The 26,643-nt window shown below is 47.0% G+C and overlaps 1 protein-coding gene and 1 pseudogene across 1 annotated transcript; one reads left to right on the forward strand and one right to left on the reverse strand.

Moving 5' to 3' along the window:
- Nucleotides 1-3,703: 3,703 nt before the first annotated feature.
- On the reverse strand, nucleotides 3,704-5,723 carry LOC123150892 (receptor-like protein kinase 7). Its single transcript, XM_044570704.1, has 2 exons — nucleotides 4,242-5,723; nucleotides 3,704-4,121 (listed from the first exon to the last, which is right to left on the reverse strand). Exons 1-2 carry the CDS (start codon nucleotides 4,885-4,887, stop codon nucleotides 3,751-3,753), a joined length of 1,017 nt encoding a protein of 338 aa, XP_044426639.1. The 5' UTR covers nucleotides 4,888-5,723; the 3' UTR covers nucleotides 3,704-3,750.
- A 4,462-nt stretch (nucleotides 5,724-10,185) lies between these two features.
- Nucleotides 10,186-13,771, forward strand: LOC123150112 (receptor-like protein EIX2; annotated as a pseudogene).
- Nucleotides 13,772-26,643: the final 12,872 nt, after the last annotated feature.

Consider the following 26,643-nt stretch of genomic DNA (forward strand, 5'->3'; position numbering starts at 1 on the left):
TCTAACATGTTTGTAATTTCAAATTTTGTATGAAAATTTTACAAACTATAACTCTTTTTCCAAATTGTTAGATTCCCAACAATTGATGTTCAACACAAGTTGCAAACCACCAACTTTGAAATAAAAAATATCAACTTTTTTTAAACACAAACATTTCTTAAATTAGTGAACAAAAACAGACACATTTTTTGAAATTCTAGATTTTTTAAAAAATATAAACAATATTTGAAAACAAGATCATTTTTTGATATTCTAAATAATATTTCATATTTTTTAACTGGTTCCAAAAATAATAGTAAATTTTAAAAATGGAAAAAATGAATTAGCTGAAAACAAAAGAAAAACAAAAAATAGAAAAGAAAAAAAAACTCTTAGGGCATGGCCGGTCTGAAAAAAACGTTCGGAAATTTTGAAACAAAAATTGCCGGCTTTAAAAAAGCAGTTTGTAAAAGTCTACAGATACACGGTGGATGGCAGCCTCAAAAACCCGACCAAAGGGCTCTGGCATTTGCAGCACAGTGGGAAACAACTCTGAAGGCCGTGATTGCCAGTTTTGGCGCTCAACCAACCACTGCCCATAGCGGAGATTGCAGTTGGTAACTTTGGGTATACAAGCCCCAGACGCGGGTGATCGATGCACTGAATGTTTTAACTTGCTAGCTTCGTCTTTTCACTAGTACTCTCTCTGGTAAAGGAATATAAGAGCATTTAGATCACGAAGGTAGTGCCCTCCGTAAATAAATATAAGAGCGTTTAGATCACTACCTTAGTGATCTAAATGCTTTTATATTTCTTTATAGAGGGAGTACTTAATAAATAAATAATAAATGCAAAATATGGGATGGCGACAGACCAGGTGACGGAGAAGGTAGATATCTAAAGTTTCGGTGCGGTGCTCCTGAAGCTCGTCACGGGGCAGGCTGCCAATGGAGCTGGAACGGATGGTCATTTGGCGATTTGGGTGCAGAAAAACTTAAGTGAACTGATGGCAAACCATCTGAAAATGTTCAAAAATGCCATGGACAAAGGGATACCAGATCAAGTGAAGTACATGGAGGAGATAGCAACCGTGTTCAGGCTGGGCGTGGATTGCACTGCCAGGTATATATACGCAGCAAAGGCCGTCCATGCAGATGGCTTTCAAACGACTCTGCCGCAGCAGCCGTGGCCAATTCTGTGCCCTCCTCAGCTGCTATCAACTCCGAGGTCACTAAGCTGAACCAAGAGCCTTAGTTCAGCTCTGTTTGAAATGGTGCTATTTTCTATGGCCTCTGCACCTTATTGCTTATGAAATAAAGGTGAAAGAGAAGAAAAAAAGAAGGAAAAAGGAGTTCTTTTTTTAGGATGTACATCTTGTGTACAGTACACACATCCTCTGCTTCAAAGAAGCTGCACACACAACCAACTGAAATCAAGGCCCTGTGAAATGCAGTTTTTTGCATGCACATATATACTGCTAGCTAGGACTGCGTGCATACTCGTTCATACGTACCTACATTGCATTGGAGGCAACAATGATCTGCTTACCCAGGACTGGAGTGACTTGCATGCTGCAGCGTCAAAATCAGATTTAGACTAGCTGCAGCTAGCGTGCTATGTGACAGCCCAAGTAGCATTACAAGATTTATCTGAAACTCATTCTCCACGGATTGTAAGATAGTACTACTAAACTTCTAGTTTTTAGAAACCAGATCATAATGCAAACGATTTCAGTTTCACCATTGGGTGGATGCGTTTGAAGCTGTGGAGTGGAGCCATGCGTTGCAGGGTGCATCAATCCTGCTAAACTCAGTCAGGACCTGATCCAGCCTGCTGCTGCTACCGCCGCCCCCTCATACAGCAATAACCTCACTAATTTCAGATACAGAGGAAGAGTTAGTAACCCTGGCTGCGGGTTTTCTCTTTCTCGTGGAATGCAACCTGAATTTCACTCAGATTTTTCTCTTTCTCGTGGAATGCTACCTGAATTTCACTCAGATACCTTTCCAGTTTATTCTGGCACCATTATCTCTTGTCAGAGTGTTCTGTTTCAGCAGCAACTACATGAACAGTTTTAATTCTAAAGGGATTTTAACACAGCACATATTCCCACTTAGCTTGGGCTAGGTTTTGAAGTCGCATAAAGAGATCAAACTGTAAAGTTCCCAGATTCAGATTCAGATTCAGTTAGAAGCCAAAGTAACTACCCTTTTTCTCGGTTAGCACTACACCAGCACATAACCCCTTTAACTGCATCCACATATCAGCTGTCTCTCCCCATAGAGTCAGAACTTTTTTGTGTCTTACTGAATTGGTGGTTATCAATTGTGGTATATTCTTAATAGTGATTTGCCTCTGCATAATTCTACTGTTTGTTTTCCTTCTATGAATGCTAACTCTTTCTGTTGCTAGGTGTGAGGACTTGAGCAGCTATTTGACATACCATCGTTCTGTGGACTGTTATTTGCTATATCTGGATGGCCACATATTATATTTCAAGTCCTTCAACTCACTGCAGATACACTGAACTACCCAAAGAGGCCACGATCCTTAGAATATAAATTCATGGGTACTTTTTTTTTACTGATTTCACACTCAGACCAGAGTTGATTCCCAGGCATGTATGACTATCACTGTCAAACAGTTCCACAAACACATTGGATTTTTTGGCGAGCAACAACCGAAATAGTTTCATCCAATTTGCACATATCATGCCTTATCTAGCAAGAACAGAAACAATCTTTTGTCAATTCATAACTTGGCAGGCACTAGTGCTTCTTTCGTATCAGAGGAGGCAGATGGAGTGGTGTGTAATTACATGCAAGATGTACAGAAAAGAAGAATGTTAAGGAAAACCGCAAAATGGCAGAGCATGCGAGATGGTTGATTACCGATCAGGTTCAGTCTGGTCTCCTGAAAGAAAGCTTTCTGTACATCTGTTTTTGGGGAATACCCACGGAAACACAACATATGAAGCTATTAGACAGCGGTATAATAAGTACCTGAGATCGCTGTCTCGTGATGGAAGAAGGCATTGTAGCAATGGATATGGCAGGGGCACCCTGATTAAAAAGTAATATGGGTGTCAGGAACAAATAGTCAAGGAAAAATACAAATAATATGGTATAAAAACAACAAAGGACCATAAAAAGGCTGAACCTAGCTAACAATAGTGATAAATGTTAGTACATGCTCTCCAAGCTAAACACAGACATGGTACATGTTCAAGACCTGTTCGATAGTTCAGCGCTGCTTCAGCAGCAGAAGGAACGTAGATACTCCCTCTGTTCCAAAATAGATTACTCATATTTATTTTGGAACGGAGGGAGTATAAATCGTGACCCTGCAAAATGTAACAAATAACAATATGCCAGATACTAGTTGCTCAAGTCCTCACAAACATCAGCAAGAAGTGTCACACAGAGAAGCAAAACAAGCAGTAGAATTTTGAGAGGTGAACACAACTGGACAGCAAAATGTTCTAAAAAAAGACAGAACAGTCCACGTCACTACTTGTAGTTGAGATGTATCTACAAATTAATTCAACCAAGCCATCATATGCAGTGGCGGAGACAGGCCTCGGGCAGCTAGGGCTATAGTCCCAGGCCTAGAAACAACTTCCTTTGTAATTTCTTCATGCAAAGCATAGAAAATCATAGAAGTTTATCACTCAACATAGCACAGCCCCAGGCGTAATCTGCATCTAGCTCCGCCACTGATCATATGAACAATTCATTCATGACGTGATCTTTCTAGAACAGACAACAAGCATCACAGCAGATAGCAGGTGAGGAGTCCACGGAATGGGCCACGCCCACAGCCGTGGCGGAGTCGTTTGAGAGCCATCCGCATGGACGGCCTTTGCTGCGGATTCCCAACGGTGCAATCCACGCCCAGCATGAACACAGTTGCCATCTCCTCCATGTACGGCGCTTGATCTGGGATGTCCCTGTCCACGGCACTCTGGAACATTTCCTGTTGGTTTGCCATCAGTTTAGTGAAGTTGTTTCGCGCCCAAGTCGCCAAATGACCATCCGCTCCAGCTTCATTGGCCATCCGCCCCGTGACGAGCTCCAGCATGAACACCCCAAAGCTGTATGTGTCAACCTTCTCCGTCAGCTCCCTTGCTGCGACCCCATATTCTGCAGTTAATCATTTATTAGTACTACTAGTTAAAAGACCAAGATAGTGACGACAGAATTCCCTGTAATTAAGAAAAGTTAAGACGAAATTCTATTGGGTGCATCATTCGCCCAACATACCTGGAGCTGAGTAACCAAAGTTCCCTAGAGGCAGGCCCGCAATTGGCAACGGTTGGTCGAGCCCGGCCATGTTCATCTGTGCAGCGTCAAAACTGGCTATCACGGGCTTGAAATTCTGATCAAGCAAGATGTTGTTCGAGTTGATGTTGTGGTGGATAATCGGCTTTTTGCATCTGTAATGCATGTGGTAGATCCCTTTGGCCATGCCGATGGCAATGACCCTCCTCTGTGGCCAGCTCAGCGTCCGAACAACATCCATGGGTTGGTGCAGCCAGGATTGAAGGCTGCCATTCACCGGATACTCATAGACAAGCATGATGGCGTCTTCCCACTGGATGAGGTCTACGACTTTGATGATGTTGTCGTGAGAATTGCTGGCTAAGAGGATCATCTCCGACTTGTAGCGGTACGTGACATTGCCGTCCACCTGCAGTGCTGGGTTCTCATTCTGGAACTTCTTGACGACCAGCGTAGTCGGGAGACTGACGCCAGCAATGCCCTGAACGTGTACTATGTACAGTTCGTCATCCCTTACCATTCTACTAGCCCACACCCTTCTCTTATTAATTTCAGTAAGGCTGTCTACTATGGCTTGTCCATTGAGCTCAATAGGCAGTGTCTTGGCAGGACGGCTCCAGAGCTGCATTCTCTCAGGGGCGGGGTAGCGCGCGAAGAGGTTCCTGTCAAGGATGTATCAACCTGCAAACATATTATTTACTAGCAAAAGAGCCCGTGCGTTGCAACGGAAGAGAAAACATAACACATGCTCTTAACCCAACAACCATCACTCAAGATCACAATAGGTCCATCTCCTTTATTTTCGCGAGATATCATATTTGTGTTGCCGCTTATCCTCTATTAGGTAGAGATATAGCAAATATGCCCATGCGTTGCAATGGGGAAAAACAATTAGACTATGTCAGGATGAGATAAGGACTTTTAAAATGTCATGTCATAAACTACGTCTCATCTTGACCTAGCATTGCGCCATAGAAAGTTGTGTCAATTTTTCTGGGAGCAAGCATTGTATAGAACACAAAAACCCATTTTTAACCGATGCGTCATGGACTAAATAAAATCATAAAACAACCTCTATGTATCCCCTAAAAAATATTTAAGTGATGGTTCGTCTTTTCGTTATTTACGTATCTGTTTGAATTTTTGCAAACATTTTCTAAAATTTTATGGACATAATTTTCAAATTGTTGAATATGTTTTGAATTCACGATCACCTTTTAAAAATCATGAATATTTGTTTTGAAATAATGTTTTTATACTATGCAAACAGTTTCTTAATCTTATTTATTTTATGATTTCTCTACCATTTTCTGAGTTCGCGAACATTTTACGATTTCTATAAAAAATTCAACTCACAACCTTTTAAAATTTGGATTTTTTTTCCGTTGAATTTAAAAGAGAAAAACATAAACAGAAATAAGAAGAAAAAATAAAAAAAGGAAAAGAAAACAGAATGGAGACATCACACCTCTAACATGTGCGGGAGAAGGACGACCCCTTGACCAACCTGATGAATTACGCTGGAGGTTGACTAGGTCTGGAGTATTTACAGTTAAGTCAATGTATATTGATGTTATTAATTCGAACTCCATTCCAACTTTCAAGAATGTCTGGGATGTCAAAGTTCCTTTGAAAATAAAAGTGTTTATGTGGTTTGTTCATAAACAAGTTATTTTAACAAAGGACAACTTAATAAAGCATAATTGGACAGGACCTACTAGGTGTAGTTTCTGTGATCGGTATGAGACGATTAAGCACCTCTTTTTTGATTGCCCGTTGGCCAAGGTCCTTTGGCGGACGGTCCATATTGCTTTTAATATTACTCCACCGACTACTGTTAACGCTTTATTTGGGACTTGGCTTAATGGGATTGAGTCTGCCTTAGCAAGACATATTCGGGTTGGAGTTTGCGCTTTGCTGTGGACCATCTGGATTTGCAGAAATGATTTGGCTTTTAACAGAACATCACGGATTCATTTTTTGCAGGTTATTTTCCGAGCTACGGCAGTGATCCGTTCGTGGTCGCTACTCACTCCGATGGAGGCCAGGGAGCATTTGGTTACTGGGTCTTTCCGTTGGGAGATGGTAGCTCGGGATATCTTCAACCGGTTTGGATGGCGGTCATGTAATAGGATAGGCAATTAGTTTACCTATCTCTTTTAGCCAGCCGGTTGTGGCGTCTTTTCCTGGCTAGTTTGTGTATCTAGCCTTTTGCGCTCTGTGTGAGCTGCTTTTTCTTTCTTTCAGTTTGAGACTTTGGAACCTTGTTGGCACAATTTGTTTTTCGGTTAATAAGATGGCCGTATGCATCACTCTTGATGCAGAGGCCGGGGAACCCCCCTTTTTGAAAAAAAAGAAAAAAAAATTCTCTGGTTGTTAATTGAAGTTAAAGAAAGACCAGAAGTCACTGTTTCTAATGTCAGCTTGCAAAGCCGCTGATGGCTATTTTACAATGCTGGTGAGTCTGTCTATACCCACCAAATGGAGAAAAAAAAGGTATATCCTGGTCATGTTAGTGTTGTTTGTGTGTTTTTACCTGCCGCAGTTTGTACGTTCATCATCGGAGCTTGTAACTTGGCCACTAACTAATGAATCTTATTCTTGCAGCTAGGGGCCTGGACCCACAACCACAGGAGGAGGGTGAGAAGAGAGATGGATGGTGTAAATCTAAGCTTGTTGTCCATTTTTGGTTGTTGCTAAATGTGGATGAATTACGGCGGCAAGGGCCCGATTGATGGTTCTTGTTTGGCTGCCTTGGATCGTTTTGTATTCAAGCGCACCGCTGCCTCTTAGCTTGTGTAACCGAAGAAGGACGAGACAGAAGCCGTGGTGAAGCTCGAGGCTATCATGATGAATGGAGCTGTTGGTTCTTGTCAAGACTAGTTAGTTTGTCTTGGTTCTTTTTTGAACTGTGAATACCAGACAAATGATTGTGACTAGTTTGTTGCTTTGGTAGGATGCATTCTTTTGGAGTAGTAGCTCTTGTTAGAAACCATCATCCTTGAATTGATGGTACTAGGTATATATGCTCTTGTATATGTATATGTGATACCTCAGTAGCTATACAAATGTTATGCTTGTCCACCTGGAACAAGAAGTTCTCAAATTCGAGGGGGGTTTACATATTTGGTGCTGGAATAGGCTTCAGGGTTTAAAATTTGCTCATATGGTATATCACCCATGGCAAACTCTGCCTGTGAAAGTAACGACAGAGCTTAAGTGAATGTGGAGCTGACAGATGAAACTTTCTAGCCTACACCTCTAAAACAGAGTAGCTACTTCCTGGAATCTTCAAGCCCTTTAAATCCAATATGAACCTTTGCAATTGATATGCCAGGAATGGAAATACAATTAAGTTCCATATTATTTGAATGGCAGAAAGTCTCGTTATATCATTTTCACTAAAATAATCACTGTGACTAAGTTCTACTCCCGTGTTTATGGAGAGTATGGGGAAAAAGATTGAAAGCTCGAGCATTTTTTAAGACAGACAGTCTGGAAAAGATCTCCGTACCTTCAAGGTTCAAAGTTATGCAGATGTGATTAAAGTTCTAGGGATGCGCATCAGCCACCCAAAGAGGGATTAAAGTTCTAGGAATGGTCTGGATTGCGCCATGTCATCGATCCATGTCAAGTTCTAGGGATGTGCATAAGCCACCCAAGGAGGGATGGTCTGGATTGCGCCATGTCATCGATCTATGGCATGGCCTTGCCTGTTGATGTGGACCATGCATTTGCAAGCTTGTTGTCTTCACCCTGCCTCCATCTCCATATATACAAGAGATGGTCACTCCTCCGCGTGCGGGGTGCGCGTGCGACTTACGACTTGGGACGTCGGGCGACGGCGAGAGGCGATGCTACCTGTGAGCATGAGGTTCTTATTCACCACTGATGCTCGCCGGTATATATACCATGGTTTTAAATAACCCGCTATAGCAAGTTATAGCATTCTGCGCTAGGAGTCTTTTGTCCGAACACATGAGAAAAGATTTTAAATAGCGCGCTATAGCACGCTATAGCATCGCTATAGCACGCTATAACATTTAAAAGAGGTCTGCCGCTAAGAGGCTTAGCGCGCTATTTAAAACTTTGATATATACGTGGCAATGCCCAAGGGGCAAATCACGGCAAAACCATCCTTCTGACTGTGTGCGTGTCTGTGTTCTGTTCTTAAGAGCAACGCGCCTGATGCTTTTTTGTTTATTTTTCTTCAGACTCAATCACTCAAACCAGCTAGGTTCAGTCTTTCAATTTTCTTCTATCAACGGCCTTTTTATTTGCTGACTGAGAAAGGCTGTGACGTGCGTGTTTCATCGTTTTATATGGATCTTCGATTGTAACTGAATGTAACTGTGTAATGTTGTTGCAGTTGGTATCTGGCTTGTTTGCAAGTCAGTAAGGTGCAGCCTTTTTCTTCATGTTTTTTTCACTTGTCAAGGATGTCCGCGGCATGCTGCAAGTCAGTAAGGTTATACAGTAGATGCGAGAAGTGGACTGAATGGGTGTCTCTGTCTGTCTGTCTGTCCGGTGTAGAGCTTTCAGGCGATGAAACTGAATCATCATCAGAAATAAAGAAACAAAGCAGCTGGAATGCTCGGCGATCAGCACGCCCGTCGAACCCCTTTCATTTCCGGCGTATCTCCCAGCGCCGAGCAGCTAACCGGGACTCTATACGGCGGTCCAGCCACTCCCGGACCGGCTTTAAGTACATGCTGTTTCCTTCTCCGGGAGAGGGAAATTGCAGAACTGGTTTTTCTGTAAAAGAAGCGGTAATAGTCCGTCCGATTTGAAGAAGTTACAGCCCAACGCGCTTCAGCGATTATCGCCACAGTGACGTTTTGGGATAGGATTCACATAGAAGCAATTGTGAAAAATTCTGTGAAAAATAACAAATGGCGAAAATTAACAAGTTCATCACTGAATCTGCTCTACTCTGATTAGGCCGTTTAGTTTCAAGGACTCGTTCTTGGGCCTTGAGACATTATTCCGGCCCAAACTACACGCCACCACCGGGCCCGCTAAAATTCCGGCCCAAACTACACGCCACAACATGCAACCATTACCAAGGAAATTCAGGCAACTGTGATAGAGTTTGAATCATGCAAGATCTTTGAAGGACGTTGTAGTAATATAGAAGCTGCGGTGCTAATGACTCGCTGGCGACAGCGCCCTGGGCAGAACGAGACCTTCTAGTCACCCGGAAAAAAACAAGACCTTCTAGTTAGCACAGACATTACAAAATGTTCAATCTCCATGCACGGACATCCGATAAATTGGAACGATACATAAAAAAATGTTCAGGATATTAAAAAAATTGAATTTCAAAAATTCTTCATGAATATGAAAAATGTTCTCGAATTCATAAAATGTCCGTCAATTCAAAAGTATCTCCAATTTGAAAAAAATTCATGAATACAAAAACCGTTCGTGAATTCAAAAATTGTTCATGAATTCAAAAACTGTTCGCGCTTTTCTAACATGTTCGTGGATTCAAAAATGTTTGCAAATTCAAAAAAATATTCCAAAATTCAAAACATGTTTGTAAATTCAAGTGAAATATAACCAAAGGCTTCACTTATACACCGTTCAGTGAACTGAGAAATGGAAGCAAAAGACTTCACCTGCCTAACGTGCACGTTTATCAAATTCGCTCACTGGGGACGTCACAAGTAGTAGACGAATTCAGGCTTTGGAGTGTGTATGTGAAAATTCTCCATTCCAGACGTGAACTTGGCCAAAAACATGTGACTATGCTTGCTCACAGGGTTGCCGTCAGATTGCCAATCAGTCAGGGAACATGGACTCAGTTAGAAACCTTTTGGTTCTTGCCTTGCGGATGACAGAGCCAGATTGGCCTGGAGTCACATGTGAACTCCTTCCGGCACGACGTGATGGAGGTAGGTCAAAGTTCCACCAGATAATGGAGATGACGCGGGTGTCCCAAGGCAGCCTGATCAGGGCCATCCGGTGGCTCGAGGTTAGTTGTGCAGCAGCCGGTCCTGGACATGGACCCAGCTCGAAGCGAAGCTCGAGGAAGCCGTCAGTAAGATCAGGTGGCGCATTGTGTTTGCAGCGTCCCTGCACTTGTACACACACCATGGTTTTGGTTATATGACAAGTCACAAGAGCTATAATTTCGCATAGACTCAAGGTTATCACTGTCTAATATCGGCATGATCGAGCTGCCTTCACTGTATAGAACTAGCAAGTTATAAATATAATCAAAACTATATGTGTGTCCAAGCACTTCAAATTATCTTCAGTTATCTGTCGTTCAATGAACCGAGAAATGAAAGGAAAAGGCTGCACCTCTACTAAACCAAGTGGTGCTCTTCACTTGCCTAACGTGCACGTTGGTCAAATTCACTGGATTAATTCAGGCCTTGGATTGTGGAAATTCTCCATTACTGATGTGAACTTGGCAAAAAAACCTGTGTGCAAGCTTGCTCACAGGGTTGCCGTCAGATTGCCAGTCAGTCAGGGAACATGGACTCGATCAGAAACGTTGAACTACAATTGCTTACAATTGCCCGTTCGTAGCGGCACAGATCCATCGTCTTCCTCACCATGGGTGTACCACCACTGCCAAGCTCCTGCTCATATGCATCCTAGCTGCCATCAACTTGCTGGCCTCCGATGCACTTCAGCTCGGGCCAACCGGCGGTTCGGCCAGCGCGAGCTGCATAGCGCGGGAGCGGGACGCCCTGCTGTCCTTCAAGCGCGGCATCACCAGCGACCCCATGGGCGTCCTTGACTCTTGGCACAAGGAAGAATGCTGCCAATGGAGTGGCGTCAAGTGCAGCAACCGAACCGGCCATGTCCTTAGGCTTCATCTTCGTAATCTGCATGTGGACACGGTCCCGCTCAATGGATTGAGCATCGCTGGATACTACAGAGACACAGCTTTGGTTGGCCAGATAAGTAATTCTTTGCTCTCCATGGATCGTCTTGTGCACCTTGATCTTATTATGAATTATCTCGAGGGCCCAAGTGGCCGTATGCCGCAGTTCTTGGCCTCTGTGACGAGATTGAGATATCTCAACCTCTCCGGCGTACCATTTTCTGGCAGAGTGCCCCCTCAGCTCGGCAACCTCTCAAATTTGCAGCATCTTGACCTCTCAAGGAATGATCGTATGTACTCAAAAGATATTTCATGGGTAGCACGCATCCCTAATTTGCAGTCTCTTGGAATGAATGGGGTAAACCTCAGCACAATAGTTGATTGGCCTTATGTCGTCAACATGGTCCCTTCTTTGAAGGCCCTCGATCTTGGGGGTTGCTCTCTTCAAATCGCAAATCATTCACTCCCACATATTAACCTCACCAAACTGGAGAAGCTTGATCTCTCCGGCAACAGTTTTGCCCACCCAATGGCAAGGAGTTGGTTTTGGAGTTTGACAGGCCTCCGACATCTTTACCTTGCCGACACTCAACTATACGGTCAAGCTCCTGATGCACTGGCACATATGACATCCCTCCAAGTCCTTGATTTGTCAGTTAATAATAACATGGTGATGATGAATACAAGCTTCAGAAACCTATGCAATCTGAGAATCCTGGACCTTTCTTCTTGTAGAATTAATGGAAATATAAAGGATATTATAGGGAGGATGCCCCAATGTCCCTTGAACAAACTACAGGAGTTACGTTTGCGCTACACCAATATTACCGGAATCATGCCGGATCAGACAGCACATTTGACCAGCTTATCCATTCTTGACATCTCTTATAACAACCTAAGTGGACACATACCACGAGGGGTTGGGCTGCTCTCTAGTTTAAGCATCCTTGATCTCTCTAACAACAATCTCAATGGACCTGTGCCATCTGAGATCGGCATGCTCGGCAATTTGACCTTTATGGATCTCAGCAGGAACAACTTGATTGGTGACTTCACTGAAGAACATTTCACAAGTCTAACGAGGCTAAAGGTGTTGCGTTTAGGTCGGAATTCTTTGAGACTTACATTTGGCCTCGATTGGATACCACCCTTTAGTTTAGAAGTCGCAGATCTTGGCTCTTCCCAACTGGGCCCTTCGTTTCCTGCATGGCTTCAGTCTCAAGTGGACATTTGGCTGATGGATATATCTAGCACAGTTATAGTTGATAGGCTTCCTGACTGGTTCAACACGACATTTGCAAAGGTCAGATATCTAGACATCTCCAACAATGAAATAAGTGGCAGGTTGCCAAGAAACATGGAATTCATGTCAATGGAAAATTTCTTTATCAATTCAAATAAACTAACCGGTGAAATCCCCAACTTACCAAGAAATATTACCACCTTGGACTTGTCTGGAAACTCTTTATCCGGAAATTTGCCATCAAACATTGGGATTACATATTTGAGTTCATTATGGCTACGCTCCAATCAAATAACTGGCCGTATTCCTAAATCTCTCTGCAAAGTGGAAGCCTTGAACTCCTTGGACTTAAGCAACAATCTTTTGGAGGGACAACTTCCTCAGTGTTTTGGGGTGATGGACATTGGCTTTCTCATGTTGAGTAACAATAGATTCTCTGGCAACTTCCCATCGTTTCTAAAAAGATTGAGACAATTGAAGTCTCTAGATCTATCACATAATAGTTTTTCCGGAAGGTTGCCATTGTGGATTGGAGAGTTGGCTGAATTAAGATTTCTGGGGCTAAACCATAATACATTTTCTGGAGAAATCCCACCTACCATCTCAAATCTTAGTCACCTTCGCCATCTGAACCTAGCAGGCAATGGCTTATCAGGTGCCATACCGTGGCATATGTCAAATATCACGGCCATGATAGGAATGGACAAAAGCAATTATGAGAATGAGCTATTTTTTGACGGTTACTTGGGTACGTTCCATACACTTGATTTTTCCTCTGCGGTCATCAAGGGACGAGAACTTAATTATAGTTCTGGCATTTGGGATTTGGTGAGCATTGACCTATCTTTCAACCAATTAACTGGGGTAATACCAGAAGAAATAGCTGCTCTTGATGCATTGATAAACTTGAATCTATCATGGAACCAATTGAGTGGGAAAATCCCAAATAAGATTGGGGCCTTGCAGGCATTGGAATCACTTGACCTCTCAAGGAGCATGCTTTCTGGCGGAATCCCTTCGAGCCTATCAGATATAACCTATTTGAGCTACTTGGACCTGTCTGATAACAATCTAACAGGGAGAATACCATCAGGACGTCAGCTTGACACCCTCTACACACAGCAACCTTCCATGTACAGCGGCAACAGTGGTCTTTGTGGGTTTCCTCTTCCAATCAGTTGCCCGGGAAAGAATGCAACAAGGAAAGATGATCAAAAAAGGAATGAACATTCCTTTGAGCCAATGACCTTTTATTTTGGACTTGCTCTGGGATTTATTCTGTGTCTCTGGGTGGTGTTTTGCATCTTGTTGTTTAAGAAAGCATGGAGAACTGCTTATTTCTGCATGGTTGACAAGACATATGATCAGATGTATGTGTTTTCCGTTCTTACATGGAAAAGCTGGGCTAGAAAGTGAACTACAAATTGAGTAAGAGCTCTGAAGAAGCATGAAGCAGCATATTAGGCTGGGATTTGTATTTCCTTGAAGTTAATGTAAAGGATATTGATGATTTGTAATTGTCTATGCGTGTATGATAATACTTTTGAGCTTCTGTATTTGCTACTGTTCAGATGTTTTGCTAATTGTTTGTGTATGATAATACTTTTGAACTCCTGTATTTGCTACTGTTCAGTTGATTGTTTGTTCCGTAGCTTCATCATTTACAGTTTCACAGTTGGTATAGCCTTGGGACTCTGTTTTTTCTGTTATCCAGTAGAGTACTGGACGTGAGTAAGAGGAAACTCATACACTGACTTTGGACTTTGCACATTAGTTTTTTTTCGATAAAGGACATTTCATTGAATAGATATATCGAGGTGATACAATCGCATCGAAAGAAAGCCCGGCCTCTGCATAGCTAGATGCACACAGCTAAAAAAGTCCAGAGTACCCTAAAAGCAAAAAATAATTCGATACAATGCCAATAAAAAAACATGTCCAGCCTAAGGAGTGGCAGATCCTATCCGTAGGTCACACCGTCATCCATGGGGGTAGAAAACCTCCCTGGCCGTATGCTCCAGCCGTGTAGACGCCATCATAAAAAGGTCCATATCCTCCGGCCTCTGCAGGATAGACCAAGTACGGAGCCATCGTGTACACACATGAAAAACCTGCATAGGAGATGAGACACATTTGTTATTAAAAATCACATCATTCCTGGTAAGCCACAGTGCCCAGCATAAGGCCGTCACTCCCACAAGAATATGTGCAAAAAATTGTTTATCAATACCCCGCAACCAGTTGCCGAACATGTTCCGTGCACTACGTGGTGGATATAGATTCGAAGCTAATTGAACTATGGCCCAAACTACCCGAGCGAACTTGCACTCAAGAAATAAGTGTTTAATAGACTCGTCATGTTGGCAAAAGACACATGTCTTGGAACCATGCCAGTTTCATCGTGCCAGATTATCTCTAGTTAGGATGACTCCTCTGTTAAGAAACCAGAGGAAAATCTTCACTCTTAGAGGGATTTTGAGCTTCCACAATTTCCTGTTATCAACTGGAACATCACAATGAACCATTGCATCATACATGGATTTGACTGAAAATTTGTCATTCTGATGCAAGTTCCTTCGAAGAATGTCCGGCTCACCTGACAGTTGAATGTCCTCCAGGCGAGTAAGTAATTCATTCCATGCTGCCAGGTGAGGGCCAAAAAGGTCCCTATGGAAAGAAATATCATGGTTTTCTTGTCCTAAAACTTGTTTGATTGTGACGAATTTATGTCTAACAATTCTGTACAAGCTCAGATATTGCACCATTAGTGGGTTATTCCCTAGCCAGATATCTTTCCAGAATCGAACCTGAGAACCGTCCCTAACTGAGAAGGTCCCAAATTGAAAAAAGAATTCCTTGGCCTTCATCACACCACTCCAGAAATGCGAATCCCTAGGTTTCCAATGAACTTGAGAAATGGCATTGGATCCCACATATTTGTTGCGAATGATTTCCTACCATACTCCATTCTCATTGAGTAGTTTGTAAACCCACTTGCTGAGAAGAACAATGTTTTTAATCTCAAGGTCTTGGATTCCCAGCCCCCCTTGACTTTTAGGTCTGCATAATACGCTCCACCTAGCCAGTCGATATTTCTTGGATTCGTTGTTGCATTGCCAAAAAAAACTGGATCTAAAGTAGTCTAGTCGCTGGAGAACCCCTTTCGGTAGGTGAAAGAGTGACAACATATATAAAACCATGTTGCTTAGAACTGAATTGATCAAGATTAATCGTCCTCCGTAAGACAAGAGCTTGGCCTTCCAACTGGCTAAGCGTTTCTCAAGTCTCTCTTCCGAATCCACATGCTTCCACTCAGCGATAGTTAAGCGCCGATAGTGTATGGGAATACCCAGATATCAAATCGCAAACTGCCCGAGCCGGCATCCAAAAATCTCAGCATACTCAGGTGTTGATTCTACAGCATCGCCAAAGCAAAAAAGTTTGCTCTTATGAAAATTAATTTTGAGACCAGAAAGTTCCTCAAAAGCACATAAGAGCAACTAGAGATTTCTTGCCTGATCTAGATCATGATCCATGAATAGAATAGTGTCATCCGCATATTGTAAAATAGATAGACCATCTTCTACCAAGTGTGGAATGACACCACTAATTTGACCGTCCAGCTTAGCCCGCTCAACAAGGGTAGCTAGCATGTCGGCCACAATGTTAAACAAAATAGGAGAAGCGGGGTCCCCTTGGCGAATCCCCTTGTCTGAAAATAGTTGCCAATGTCATCATTAACTTTTATGACCACACTGCCTCCAGAGACAAAGCTCTCTACCCAAAGACACCATTTCTGTGAAAATCCATTCATGCGCAAAGTTTGCAACAGAAAGGGCCACTTAACCTTATCGTAGGCTTTTTCAAAATCTGTTTTAAGAATGACACCATTCAAATTTTTTCGATGAAGCTCATGTACAGTTTCGTGCAAGACGACCACTCCATCAAATATGTTGCGGCCTTGCATAAATGATGTTTGAGTGAGTTTTACGACATGGTCAGCCACCCCGTTCAACCGATTAGTTGTGACCTTCGTAAAGATTTTAAAACTTACATTTAGAAGGCAAATCGGTCGATATTGTTGAATACGACTAGCCTCCGTAATCTTAGGCAATAGGATAATTTCCCCAAAGTTTCAACGAGAAATGTCAAGGTCTTCAGCATGCAGTTGGTTAAACAACTGAACCAAGTCTGCCTTAATGACGTCCCAAAAACATTGATAGAACTCTGCGGGAAAGCCATCCGGACCCGGAGCCTTGTTGTGCTCCATTTTAAACACCGCGGTTCGAATTTCCTCCTCAGAGAACGGGGAGGTTAGGAATTCATTTTCCGCTTCCGTAACTTGAGGAATGTCATGAGTGATGGATTCATCCAGCTGAAAAATTGATTCAGCTGAAGGTCCAAAAAGCTCTTTGTAATACTTAGTAATAAAAGTTCTAAGTGGTACGTCCCCCTCAGTTCGGCCTTCCTCCTGGTTAAGGGCGAATATGCGTTTCTTTCTTTGTCTGCCATTGGCAAGCATTTGAAAGTATTTCGTATTATCATCACCTTGCATAAGCGAATCTGCCTTGCAACGTTGGTACCATTTAATCTCTTCCTCGCATAGTAGGCGGGCTATCTGCTCATTTAGATTGATTTTTTGCTCAATCTCAACTACAGAGGCCTCACCTCCGCTATTTTATCAAGGGAATCAATTAAGGTAGATAGTCGCAGATTTTCTTTTTTGTAGATGCCAGCAGTATGCTTGGCCCATCCACGAAGGAATCGACGCAATGCGCGAATTCGATTATTCCATCGTTGAATGGGTGTGTTACGGCGAGGCAGACACGCCCACACTTTCTTAACCAGGTCGTGAAATCCCTCTCTAGTGAGCCCTCCCAATCCAAATTTAAATCGAGGACAGTTAGAATTTGGGATTGGTTGTCCAAAATCAGTGAGCAATGGAGCGTGATCCGATAAGGCCTCAATTCTTTCTAATGCCCGAACCGAGGCAAGGGGATATTTATATTCCCAGTCGGTGGTAACTAGCACCCGGTCAAGTTTTTCAAAGGTTGGCACCGATCGGTTATTGGCCCAGGTATACTGACGACCATACATCGTGATCTCCCTCAGATCCAGACTGTCAATAACAACATTAAAGAGGAAAGGCCACCTTGTATCAAACCGTTCATTGTTTTTTTCCTGCTGATATCGAAGGATATTAAAATCCCCCCCCCCATTAACATGGGGTGGGGATTGTCTCGACAGGCATTAACAAGTTCTTTTAGGAATGCAGACTTAAACTCCTCTTGAGCGGCGCCATATACAACTACCAGGCTCCAAAGGAAATTGTCGGACTTGTTCCGAAGGTGGAATTTGATATGATACTCCCCCTTTGACGTGGACAATAGTTGCAAGTACGTAGAGTTAATACCTAGCAATATTCCACCAGACCTCCCGGTCGGCGGTAAGACGTGCCATTCGTAATCCAAACCACATGAGAAGTGGTCCAGATCACGTGTTGGAAAGTCACGTTTGCCCGCCTCAGTGATAGCCACGAAGTCCAACACATGATCCTTTACACAATCGGCAATGTGTTTGTGTTTAGCCAAGTCACCTAGACCTCTGCTATTCCAAAACATGCCTCTCATGCTGAACCAATTTTTTGTTTAGAGACCTTTGCCTTCCTAGAAGAGCGCCCTCTTTTCTTTCCTGAGTTAGACTTATTCTTACGCACCGACGCGACAAGCTCACAAAGCATAGTGTCGCGTACAGTATCGTCAAGATCTACTTCAGTCGTGTCTTTAACCAAATGAGAGAGAAGCTTGCCTTCATGATTGTCATCAGCATCCTCATCCTCCTCAGCTGGCACGAGAGGGTCAACAAAGCTCGACAACTTAGGAGCAACCGTAAGCCGGTCGAACTCCACTTGTTTAAGGGCCCTAACCGACAAGTCTATCTCTTTCTCATTACGTCCTAGTGACACTCCAAGTCAAGTGATATTTGAAGATACTTTGGATTTATCAAAAGACATAAAAGATTTGCGAGAGGGTGTACCTTCGAAGTCGAGGTTGCGGGCAGCCGTCCTACGCATGGCCTTCACCATAGAGTCCTTGTCGGTGGCTGCTGAACCGTTAGTCCCGACTTAATGACGCCCGCTGCGCCTCAGCGGCGAAGGAGTAATATCGGCCGCCGAGCCCGTCCCGGCGACTCTGAGAGGCGGAGTAGACTGTTGTGGTGATGAAGAAGAAGATCGCAGGGGCTGCTCCTCAGCCTCCTCGGGTCTGGAAGCCGACGCCCCCCTCCCCATCGGTGACGGAGGTGTAGATGATAACATGCGGAGTTCCGCCCTGGCAGACTCCTAGCCAGCACGAACGGACGGGGAGAAGATCACTCCCCGTCGAGTCGGAGAGACAGGTGCAGGCGATGGTGGTGGCGATGGAGCGCTCGCATTCACCACCACGGTTGCCATCCCCTCCGGTATGGGACGCACGTGACCCCCCTCGTCGAGGTGCGGCGGCGCCGACCAGTGAGTCGGTGATGGCGGCGTCGAGGACCGGGGCGCCAACATCATCGGAGAAGCAGCGATAGACGAAGTAGCCGGCACCGACGAAGAAGACCCCATAAATGACGAAGAAGCAGCTGTGGCAGGTAAGCCTCGATGAGGGTTTGGTGGTGTGACGGCAATGGCCATCTACATGGGTACTACTCCTCCCAAGGTAGGAGGGGCCGAGGTGTTGTTGGATGATGAAGAAGTGGGTTTGGGCCTTTTACTTGTATCATTGCCCCCCACTGTGTGTCATCCCTCTCATGTCCCTTATCGCCTCCTGAATCATCCCCGTGCTCCCATACTCGAGGCACAAAATCAGCATCAACACAGAAGTCCTCTTTTTCCAGGCTGATGCTCGTTGTATTTGTTTCAAAGGATCACGCCACACACGAATGGTGCATATGAATATAGGATGGCTCAATTGTGTAAATTTTGAGATAGAGCTCTGGCTTTCTTTTTCAGAACGATTTGTTGTCCTATTGTTGGTCGCTAGTTCTGACATATTATTAGTAGTAGTGTTCACCTCTACTAACAACCTCCGCCCTTCAGCCCCGCTCCCCTCCGCCGCCCCCCGCGCGGGCGACCGAGGGGACCCAACCCTCTGTCGCCGGCTCCCTCCTCCTTCCCGCTCTCCCCTCCGCCGCCGCCGGTGGTCGGCGCCGGACTAAGCCTGCGCGTGCGATGGCGGCGGCGGAGGCATCGCCCTCTCACTCCGGGCTAGGGATGCGCGGAATTCCCGATCTCGTGGATGAGGCCCCGATCTATGGCAGCGGTGCCGATCTGGCCACGACAGTCTCCATGAGTACGGCGGCATGGTGGCCGGCCGGTTCCTTGGGGCGGCCGTGGCGGCAGCCTGACTATGCTCTGCCTGATCTGGAACGGAGGGTGCTGGATCCGGGGCGGCGGCCCCTAGGCTGGCCTCCTCGTCCGGGCGCGGCGAGGCAGGTGGGCTGTCGGGGATCGGATCGGGGTGGCCGGTACAGTGATCCTCCGATGGTTTGGTGTCGCGGCGTCAGATCTAGTGGTTTCCCTCCCTCCTGCTACCTCTCTCGTCGTTCCGGTGGTTTGCGGCTGCAGGATCCGGTGATGGCAAGCCCCGGTGGTGTACCTTGGTCCGGGGGAAACCTTAGCCGTTCTGGCCGGCCCAGCGGCGGCGTCGTCCATGGACGTTGCTTTCCTTCATGAAGGCGCAACAGAGGTCCCAATGTACACACCCTGATCTCATGCCGGGTGAAAACCTATAATCCTCTTCGGATTTGGCGGCAGCGGCGCTTTCACATCGTGACCTTCCCGGAGGTGTTGTCAGGGGCCTTAGGACTCGGTTGGGAGTGCATAGGAACTGCAGGTGGAGGGGATGGGACCAGTGGCAGCAGGTGGTGTTTGCGAAGGAGGTGCGGCGTTGCATCTGGCACGTCGACAGCGGCGGGTCCCAGCGGCATGGAGCAGCGGGGTCTCGCTGCTGAGCATGTGTTGATGGATGAGCGCAGGATGGCGGCGTTGTCAGGCGTCGTGGTGGCGTCGACGACAGCTAGACCGGGCAAGGTTGATGCGTCAGTACAGCTCTGAAGATGGATTGGTGGCAGTTGGCGGCAGTGGCCTCTGAGTGTGCGCCGGACCGGTGGGTGCCCCATACCCGGCAGGTGGCTTGGTTGGGACCTCAGGTCTTAGATGTTAGGTTTTGGCACCGAGATTTGTTTGGTATTAGGCCCAGACTACCAGCATCCCTTCATCAACTGGATAGGAGTGACAGATGTTGCCTAGACGGTGGCTTCAGTCTTACTGCTGTATTACTTTGTAAGGTTTTTTGTAAATAATTAATAAAGTGGTTGCATGAATCGCCCAGATGCAGAGACCGGGGGTCTTCCTCCTTTTCCAAAGAAAAAGAACTTTTTTGTTTCTCTGTTTTCAGAGTTGTTGTTGATAACTGCTCAATTAGCACTTGGTATATGCGTGCCCCTTCTACAGCTGACTGGACCTGCGCTGAATGACCATGTAGCATGTATTGAACCAAGGCATCTCCATGTGCCAACCTATGATTCTCCCTGCCGCATAAACCATCCATGATTACGCAAGCCTACACATCTGAATTTGATTGTCTACAACCAACAGCAGTTCCTGTGATGACACCATATCGAACCCGTTTCAAGGGCCACTATAAAAACAGTATATGCTTGCAGGTTAGAACAATAGCAGCCATAAGTGTTATTAGCTAGGTTCAGTCGTCACTCGATGGTCTTTTCATTGTCGTGAATGGTTGCAGAATGACACCATGGAACCTCGATTTAAATTTTGAATATGCAATTATAAGTAAGATTGTGCATGAGAGATGTGTGTGTCTGCCCACTGCACAATGTGGAATGCTCGGTGATCGGCACGCATCCCTGAATCACTGCCCTGTAGCTTTGCAGAGTATCTTCATGTACTCATGCCGCGGCGCCGAGAAGCTAACGGCAAGGTCCTCCCTACAGAGACTCCACAGGCGTGATGGGCACAGAAAGTGCAGAGAAGTTGAGAGCGGGTTTTTGGGTGAAGCTTGAGAGTGGTTTCTGAATCGTCCGCGTATCGGTATCGTCATGCTCGAGGCTATGTGCGGCGAAGACTTTTTAAAAATTACCATCATATCCTTTGTCATGAAGAAAGGGTATGGGCAAATCTGATTAATTCATTGATGTGTTTAAGGAGTCATATCGAAACTGAAGCTTAAAAAAAGAGAGCAGCAAAGAGGTCGGAAGAAGATGAACGCACTGACTTGTGATGTGGGTAGGAGAGTTGCTATCTAGGTTCATTCCTTGCTTGGCATCCAAAACGCTCCATTAGTTCATTGATTCATTTAGAAGAAGTGTCGACAAAAACGAAAAGTGCGATACATTGAACTTTCTGCTGGAAACGTGTCTAGCTTTGGACATCCATTTGTTGTGCTGACTTCCAAAATGACCACCTCGGTTTCACCATCTATCTATTTATCTAGCTGCACATGCCCTGTCCATGAATCCCACCCCGCCGCACCAACCACGGCGGCAACACACGCACACCCCACCCCCCAATGAAGACACAAGTGACCCCCCCCTCCCGCCCTCGCGTCGTCCCCTTGGGCGACTCGGGGGCGACTAGGGTTCCGCCGCCGCCGCCACCCCCCTCCACCCCCTTCCTCCCCCTCGCCGCTACCAGAGACGGCCGACGGGAAGCCCGCGCGGACGCCGGTGAAGGTGGCGGCGGGGATCTCGGCGCTCCTTCCCCTCTTGGAGGCCCGTGGTTCCTGGGGCGGCGGCCCTTGCCGGAGAGGCGACGTCGTCGAGCGGTGGGTGGCGTTCGCAGGGGGTGCTGGCCAGCTTGCCCGGTCGCGCGGGCGGCGGGTGGCTGGTGGAATCTGGCCGCGGCGTGAAGCTTCGTCAGATCTGGAGGTGCGAGATCCCTTTTCCCTGCTGCCCCTCTCTCGCCTCCGGTGTGGGCTAGCGTTTCTGGCTCCGGTGTTGGTGCGTGTTGGTGTTCAGCAAGGGAACCGGGGGAAACCTTGGCCGGTCCGGCCGCCGCCCGGCGGCAACGCCCAAGGGCGCTGCTTTCCTCCATGGGGGCGCAGCCGAGGTCCCCTGCTTTCCACCCCGATCCCCCTGCCCGGGTGAAAACCTTTATCCTTGGCGGATTTGGCGGCGGCGGCGCCTAGTGCTTCGCGACCTTGCTGGAGGCGTTGTCAAGGGTGCGGGGCTCGGTCGGGAGGTTATGCAGGTGAGGGATTGAGCTACCTCCTCTGCGACGTCCGATTCCTTGAAGCTTGTCTACAACTAGTTGGGCTTGGACTGTGGCGGAGCAGCCGGCGAGGTATATCCCAAATCGATGTGGTCATCCTATGTCCACCTTGCGATGCGAGGGCGACATTCTTCCAGCTCTAGGGTGAGTTTCTCGAAATCCCGACGGTTCGGCGCCTACGAGCCATGGCGAGGGGGAAGGGTCCCTCTTCGGTGATTTGAGAGGGAAGATGTAGGTTCCCTTCTTCTCTAGGTGTTCCTGGAGCACGGTCCATCCTCGAAGGTCGGCTATGTCCTGCTGTGCTGCTCCGTTTCTGCTACATATGATCCTAGTATGGAGTGCTCGGCCTTTGCTAGCTGTAATTCATTTGCGGCTTGTGGAGGTTGTAGTGAGTAGGCTTTCCAGTGTTCCCCGTTGTATCGTTCTGACCGTTGTAAGTTGGGTTGTCTGTTGTAACTCCTGGCCGGTTGATGGCTTTGTTAATTCAAAGCCGGGCTCTTTCGCGAGCCTTCGTTCTAAAAAAAAGACACAAGTGGCGACGGCCTCCCAAGGCATATATCAATATTTATTTCCGAGGTTTGATTTCAGTACCTTTTCATATATTAATATATAGTGTCAATGCCAAATTGGCAATGCCAAGGATTTGGATCCCAAGTGCACGTTTTTTCTTGCGGGGCACCGAAATTCTCGGTTACCGTGGTATCCGTGAAATCTCAGAAATTTTTTGGATGAAATTTGAATTTGAATTTTGAATTCAATTTTCTTAAATATACTATAGATAAGCCCTGGACTCCATTTTATCAGCAACCATCCTGTGGCGCAGTGGTATTGTTGTTGTGCGTGTTTCCCCTGCCTTGACGTTGCTAGTTTGAATCACCCCTACAACATTTCTTTTCGCAGTATCTTCCTTTTTTTTCCTAAAAATTGTTAGAAAATAAAATGAACAGCTGTGTGATATAATTAGGAGGCCCACGCTAACCAGTACGCCACAGCTGCCTGCCTGTCCTTTATGAGTTCCTAGCCTATCTAACTTAACTATCGGAGTTTAAATTCAAAAATTTCAAAAAAAAAATCAAAAAGTTTCACTCGGTACAAAGGTTTCTCGTGGGGTGGCGAAAACGCGGTTACCGGGCGATATCCAAATATTCCGCCCGGTACCCAAAACCATGGGCAATGCACAATTTATATTTTTGAAAATGTTTGGCAAACTTTGCCAAAATTCTATTGAATTTTTTAACCCTGCAACGCATCCATGATTTTTTGAGTTTCTTCGCATAAAACTATACTGCTTTTTCTTCCGCAAAAAAAAACTATACTGCTTTTTAAAATCCTTTTGTACCTAAATAGGTCACTACGCCCAGGTAGGGGCTACTAGCCAGCGACTCAAAGTACTGTGACTAAAATACTCCCACCTCGATTGTATCTCTCCTCTTCTTCTTCTTCTTCTTCTTCTATTCCACCACACGCCGTCATTCCCAGTCCCCACCCATGTTCTTCTTCTCCCTCCACCCTAATACACACCCATCCACTCCACGGTCTCTCTCTCGGCGTTGGCTTCGGCGGGAAGGCCGCCCACTGTGGATCTAGAGGAGGCGATGGAGACGTCGTCGCTCGCTCGCTGTGGTTGTTGCGCACGCGTGTTGGGACGGGGACACGACTACGGCCGTGCCGTCGTGTGAGGCGGTCAACCGCACGCCCGAGAAAGCGCGGGTCTGTCTGGCCTTCTGCGGCGCCGGCGCCTGCTACGCCCACGGATAAATGGTCGGACGGCACCATGGCTGGCCGTTCGACGCCGTCCCGTGTCAACTCCGCGAGTAGCGCTTATCGAAAAAGGGTTTCCCCCGCTTTGTATTCCAAAGCAACCAACACCAATACAGGATTGTTGGACAAGCAGCACAACAAGCCAAAAAAAAAGAAGAAAAAGCAAATGCCAACAACGGTAGCTCGACAAATGCGGATGACCCGCCACCACTACGCCCACCAGAGACAAACCACTACAACCCGAGGTTCCGAACCACCGCGAACAAAACAGCACCTCCAAGAAGGAAAGCGACGCCGACGACGCTGCTGCCCGGACATGTCCTAGGGTTTCCCCGGCACGCGGAGGGAGGTGGGGGATGGATATCACCGATACCCTTTAGGAAGGAATGGTGGCACCCGTAGGTGTCACCGCATCGGAGCCGAAGACCGGCAAAGATTTCTCCCGTACTCCAATCCTCACCGCCCAACGGACCGGAGCCGATCAGCCAAACCGCCGCCCACCACCATGCGCCATCGCGGTAGCGCCGCCACACACGCCGCCTCACTGCGAACACCCACACGAGACCAAGAGGACCGGAGAGAAGCGCCCCGCGGAGGGAGAAGCAGCACCGAAGCCGAACGAGAGGGAACCACCTCCACCGCCGTTGTGCGGGAGGCCAGAGCCTCCGGCACCGTCGCGGTAGCCGTCCGGACGCGGCAGCAGGGCATGCCAGGCCACCCCTGGCTCGGCCAGGCCCAAAACGGGCCCGCTAATCCCCGCCGCCACGCTGCAGCAAGCCGGTGGCGCCGCTAGCACCCTGCCGCTCATCGCCGCTCCCCCGCCTCCCGAAAGCCACGAAGCAGACCCACCCCGCCGTCAGCCCGCCCAGGCCCAGATGGGGCCCGAAGGGCCCAGATCTGGGCCGAGCGGGCGCCGCCAGACCGCGCCGCCGCGTCGTCCCGCCGCCAACGGCGACGCCGCCGACCAGAAGTTCGCCCCCGCTCGCGCCAGGAGCCCCCGCCGCCGCGCTGGACCGTCGCCGCCTAGAAGCACCACCCGGGGTCGCCCCGTCCCGCGCCAGTGGACGCCCGAGAGGGGAAAGGCCAGGGGGCCGCCGCCACCAGCGTTGCCCGGGCCTGGCCCACAGCGGGTGCCGGCGACGGCGGCAGAGAGGAAGGGGGAGGGAGAGTTGCGCGGGGGAGGAGGCTGGACGCGACCGGCCGCCCACGGGGGCGACACGGTCGCGGGAGAGGAAGGGGATCAATTATTGTAGATGCCGCGAGTAGCGCTTCCGTCTTCTCCGGCTCCGACCACCTCCGCCTCAACCGCCGGTGACCTGCCTTCAAATCTCTTTCGCGCACACCTTCATCCCTCTGCTCTCCCCTCTTCTACTAACTGAATTGAACAGATCCAGCGGCTGGGTTCTGAATGTTACTAGCACTCATCTGATTTGGGCCAGTTTTCCAATCCTTGTAGAGAATTCTTCACTTGAAATGGAAGGAAAAGAAACAGTCAAACTGCCCTGAAATTATCTTCACTTATAGTATATCATTCAGTGAGCTGAGAAATGGAAGGAAAAGCCTGCACCTCTACTAAACCATGTGGTGCTCTTCACTTGCCTAACCTGCACGTCGGTGCTTGTGGACTGTCACAAGTAGACGAATTCAGGCCTTGGAGATTTTGTGGAATTCTCCATTCCTGATGTGAACTTGCGCTCAGTCACAGGGTTGCCGTCAGATTGCCAGTCTGCAAGGGACATGGACTCGGTCAGAAACATGGACTAACACAATTGCCATAAACTCCGTTCGTAGCGGCACAGAGCTGAACCCATCGTCTTCCTCACCATGCATACCACCACTGCCGAGCTCCTGCTCATATGCGTCCTAGCTGCCGCCAGCTTGCTGGCCTTCGATGCACGTCAGCTCGGGCCAGCCGGCGGTTCGGCAGGCGCAAGCTGCATACCGCGGGAGAGGGATGCCCTGCTGTCCTTCAAGCGCGGCATCACCAGCGACCCCATGGGTGTCCTTGACTCTTGGGACAAGGAAGACTGTTGTCAGTGGAGGGGCGTCAAGTGCAGCAACCGGACCGGCCATGTCCTTAGGCTTCATCTTCGTCGTCTGGATGTGTACAAACTCGAGGGGTACTACCAAGACGTCACGGCTTTGGTTGGCCAAATAAGTAATTCTTTGCTCTCTGTTGACGTATAATGTGCTGCCTAGTTTCTTTCATCAGATCGGTCTTTTGGTTGCATTGGCTAGAGCATGCACTTCTATATGGTATCAGAGC

The sequence above is a fragment of the Triticum aestivum genome, chromosome 7A (genome assembly GCF_018294505.1).
Source record: "Triticum aestivum cultivar Chinese Spring chromosome 7A, IWGSC CS RefSeq v2.1, whole genome shotgun sequence".
NCBI classification, from domain to species: domain Eukaryota; kingdom Viridiplantae; phylum Streptophyta; class Magnoliopsida; order Poales; family Poaceae; genus Triticum; species Triticum aestivum.

Coding starts and splice junctions, on each gene's coding strand:
- LOC123150892 (XM_044570704.1), bottom strand. CDS start 4,887: ATGCAGCTCTGGAGCCGTCCTGCCAAGACACTGCCTATTGAGCTCAAT. Junction 4,122..4,241: donor CTTTGGTTACTCAGCTCCAG/GTATGTTGGGCG, acceptor GATTAACTGCAG/AATATGGGGTCGCAGCAAGG.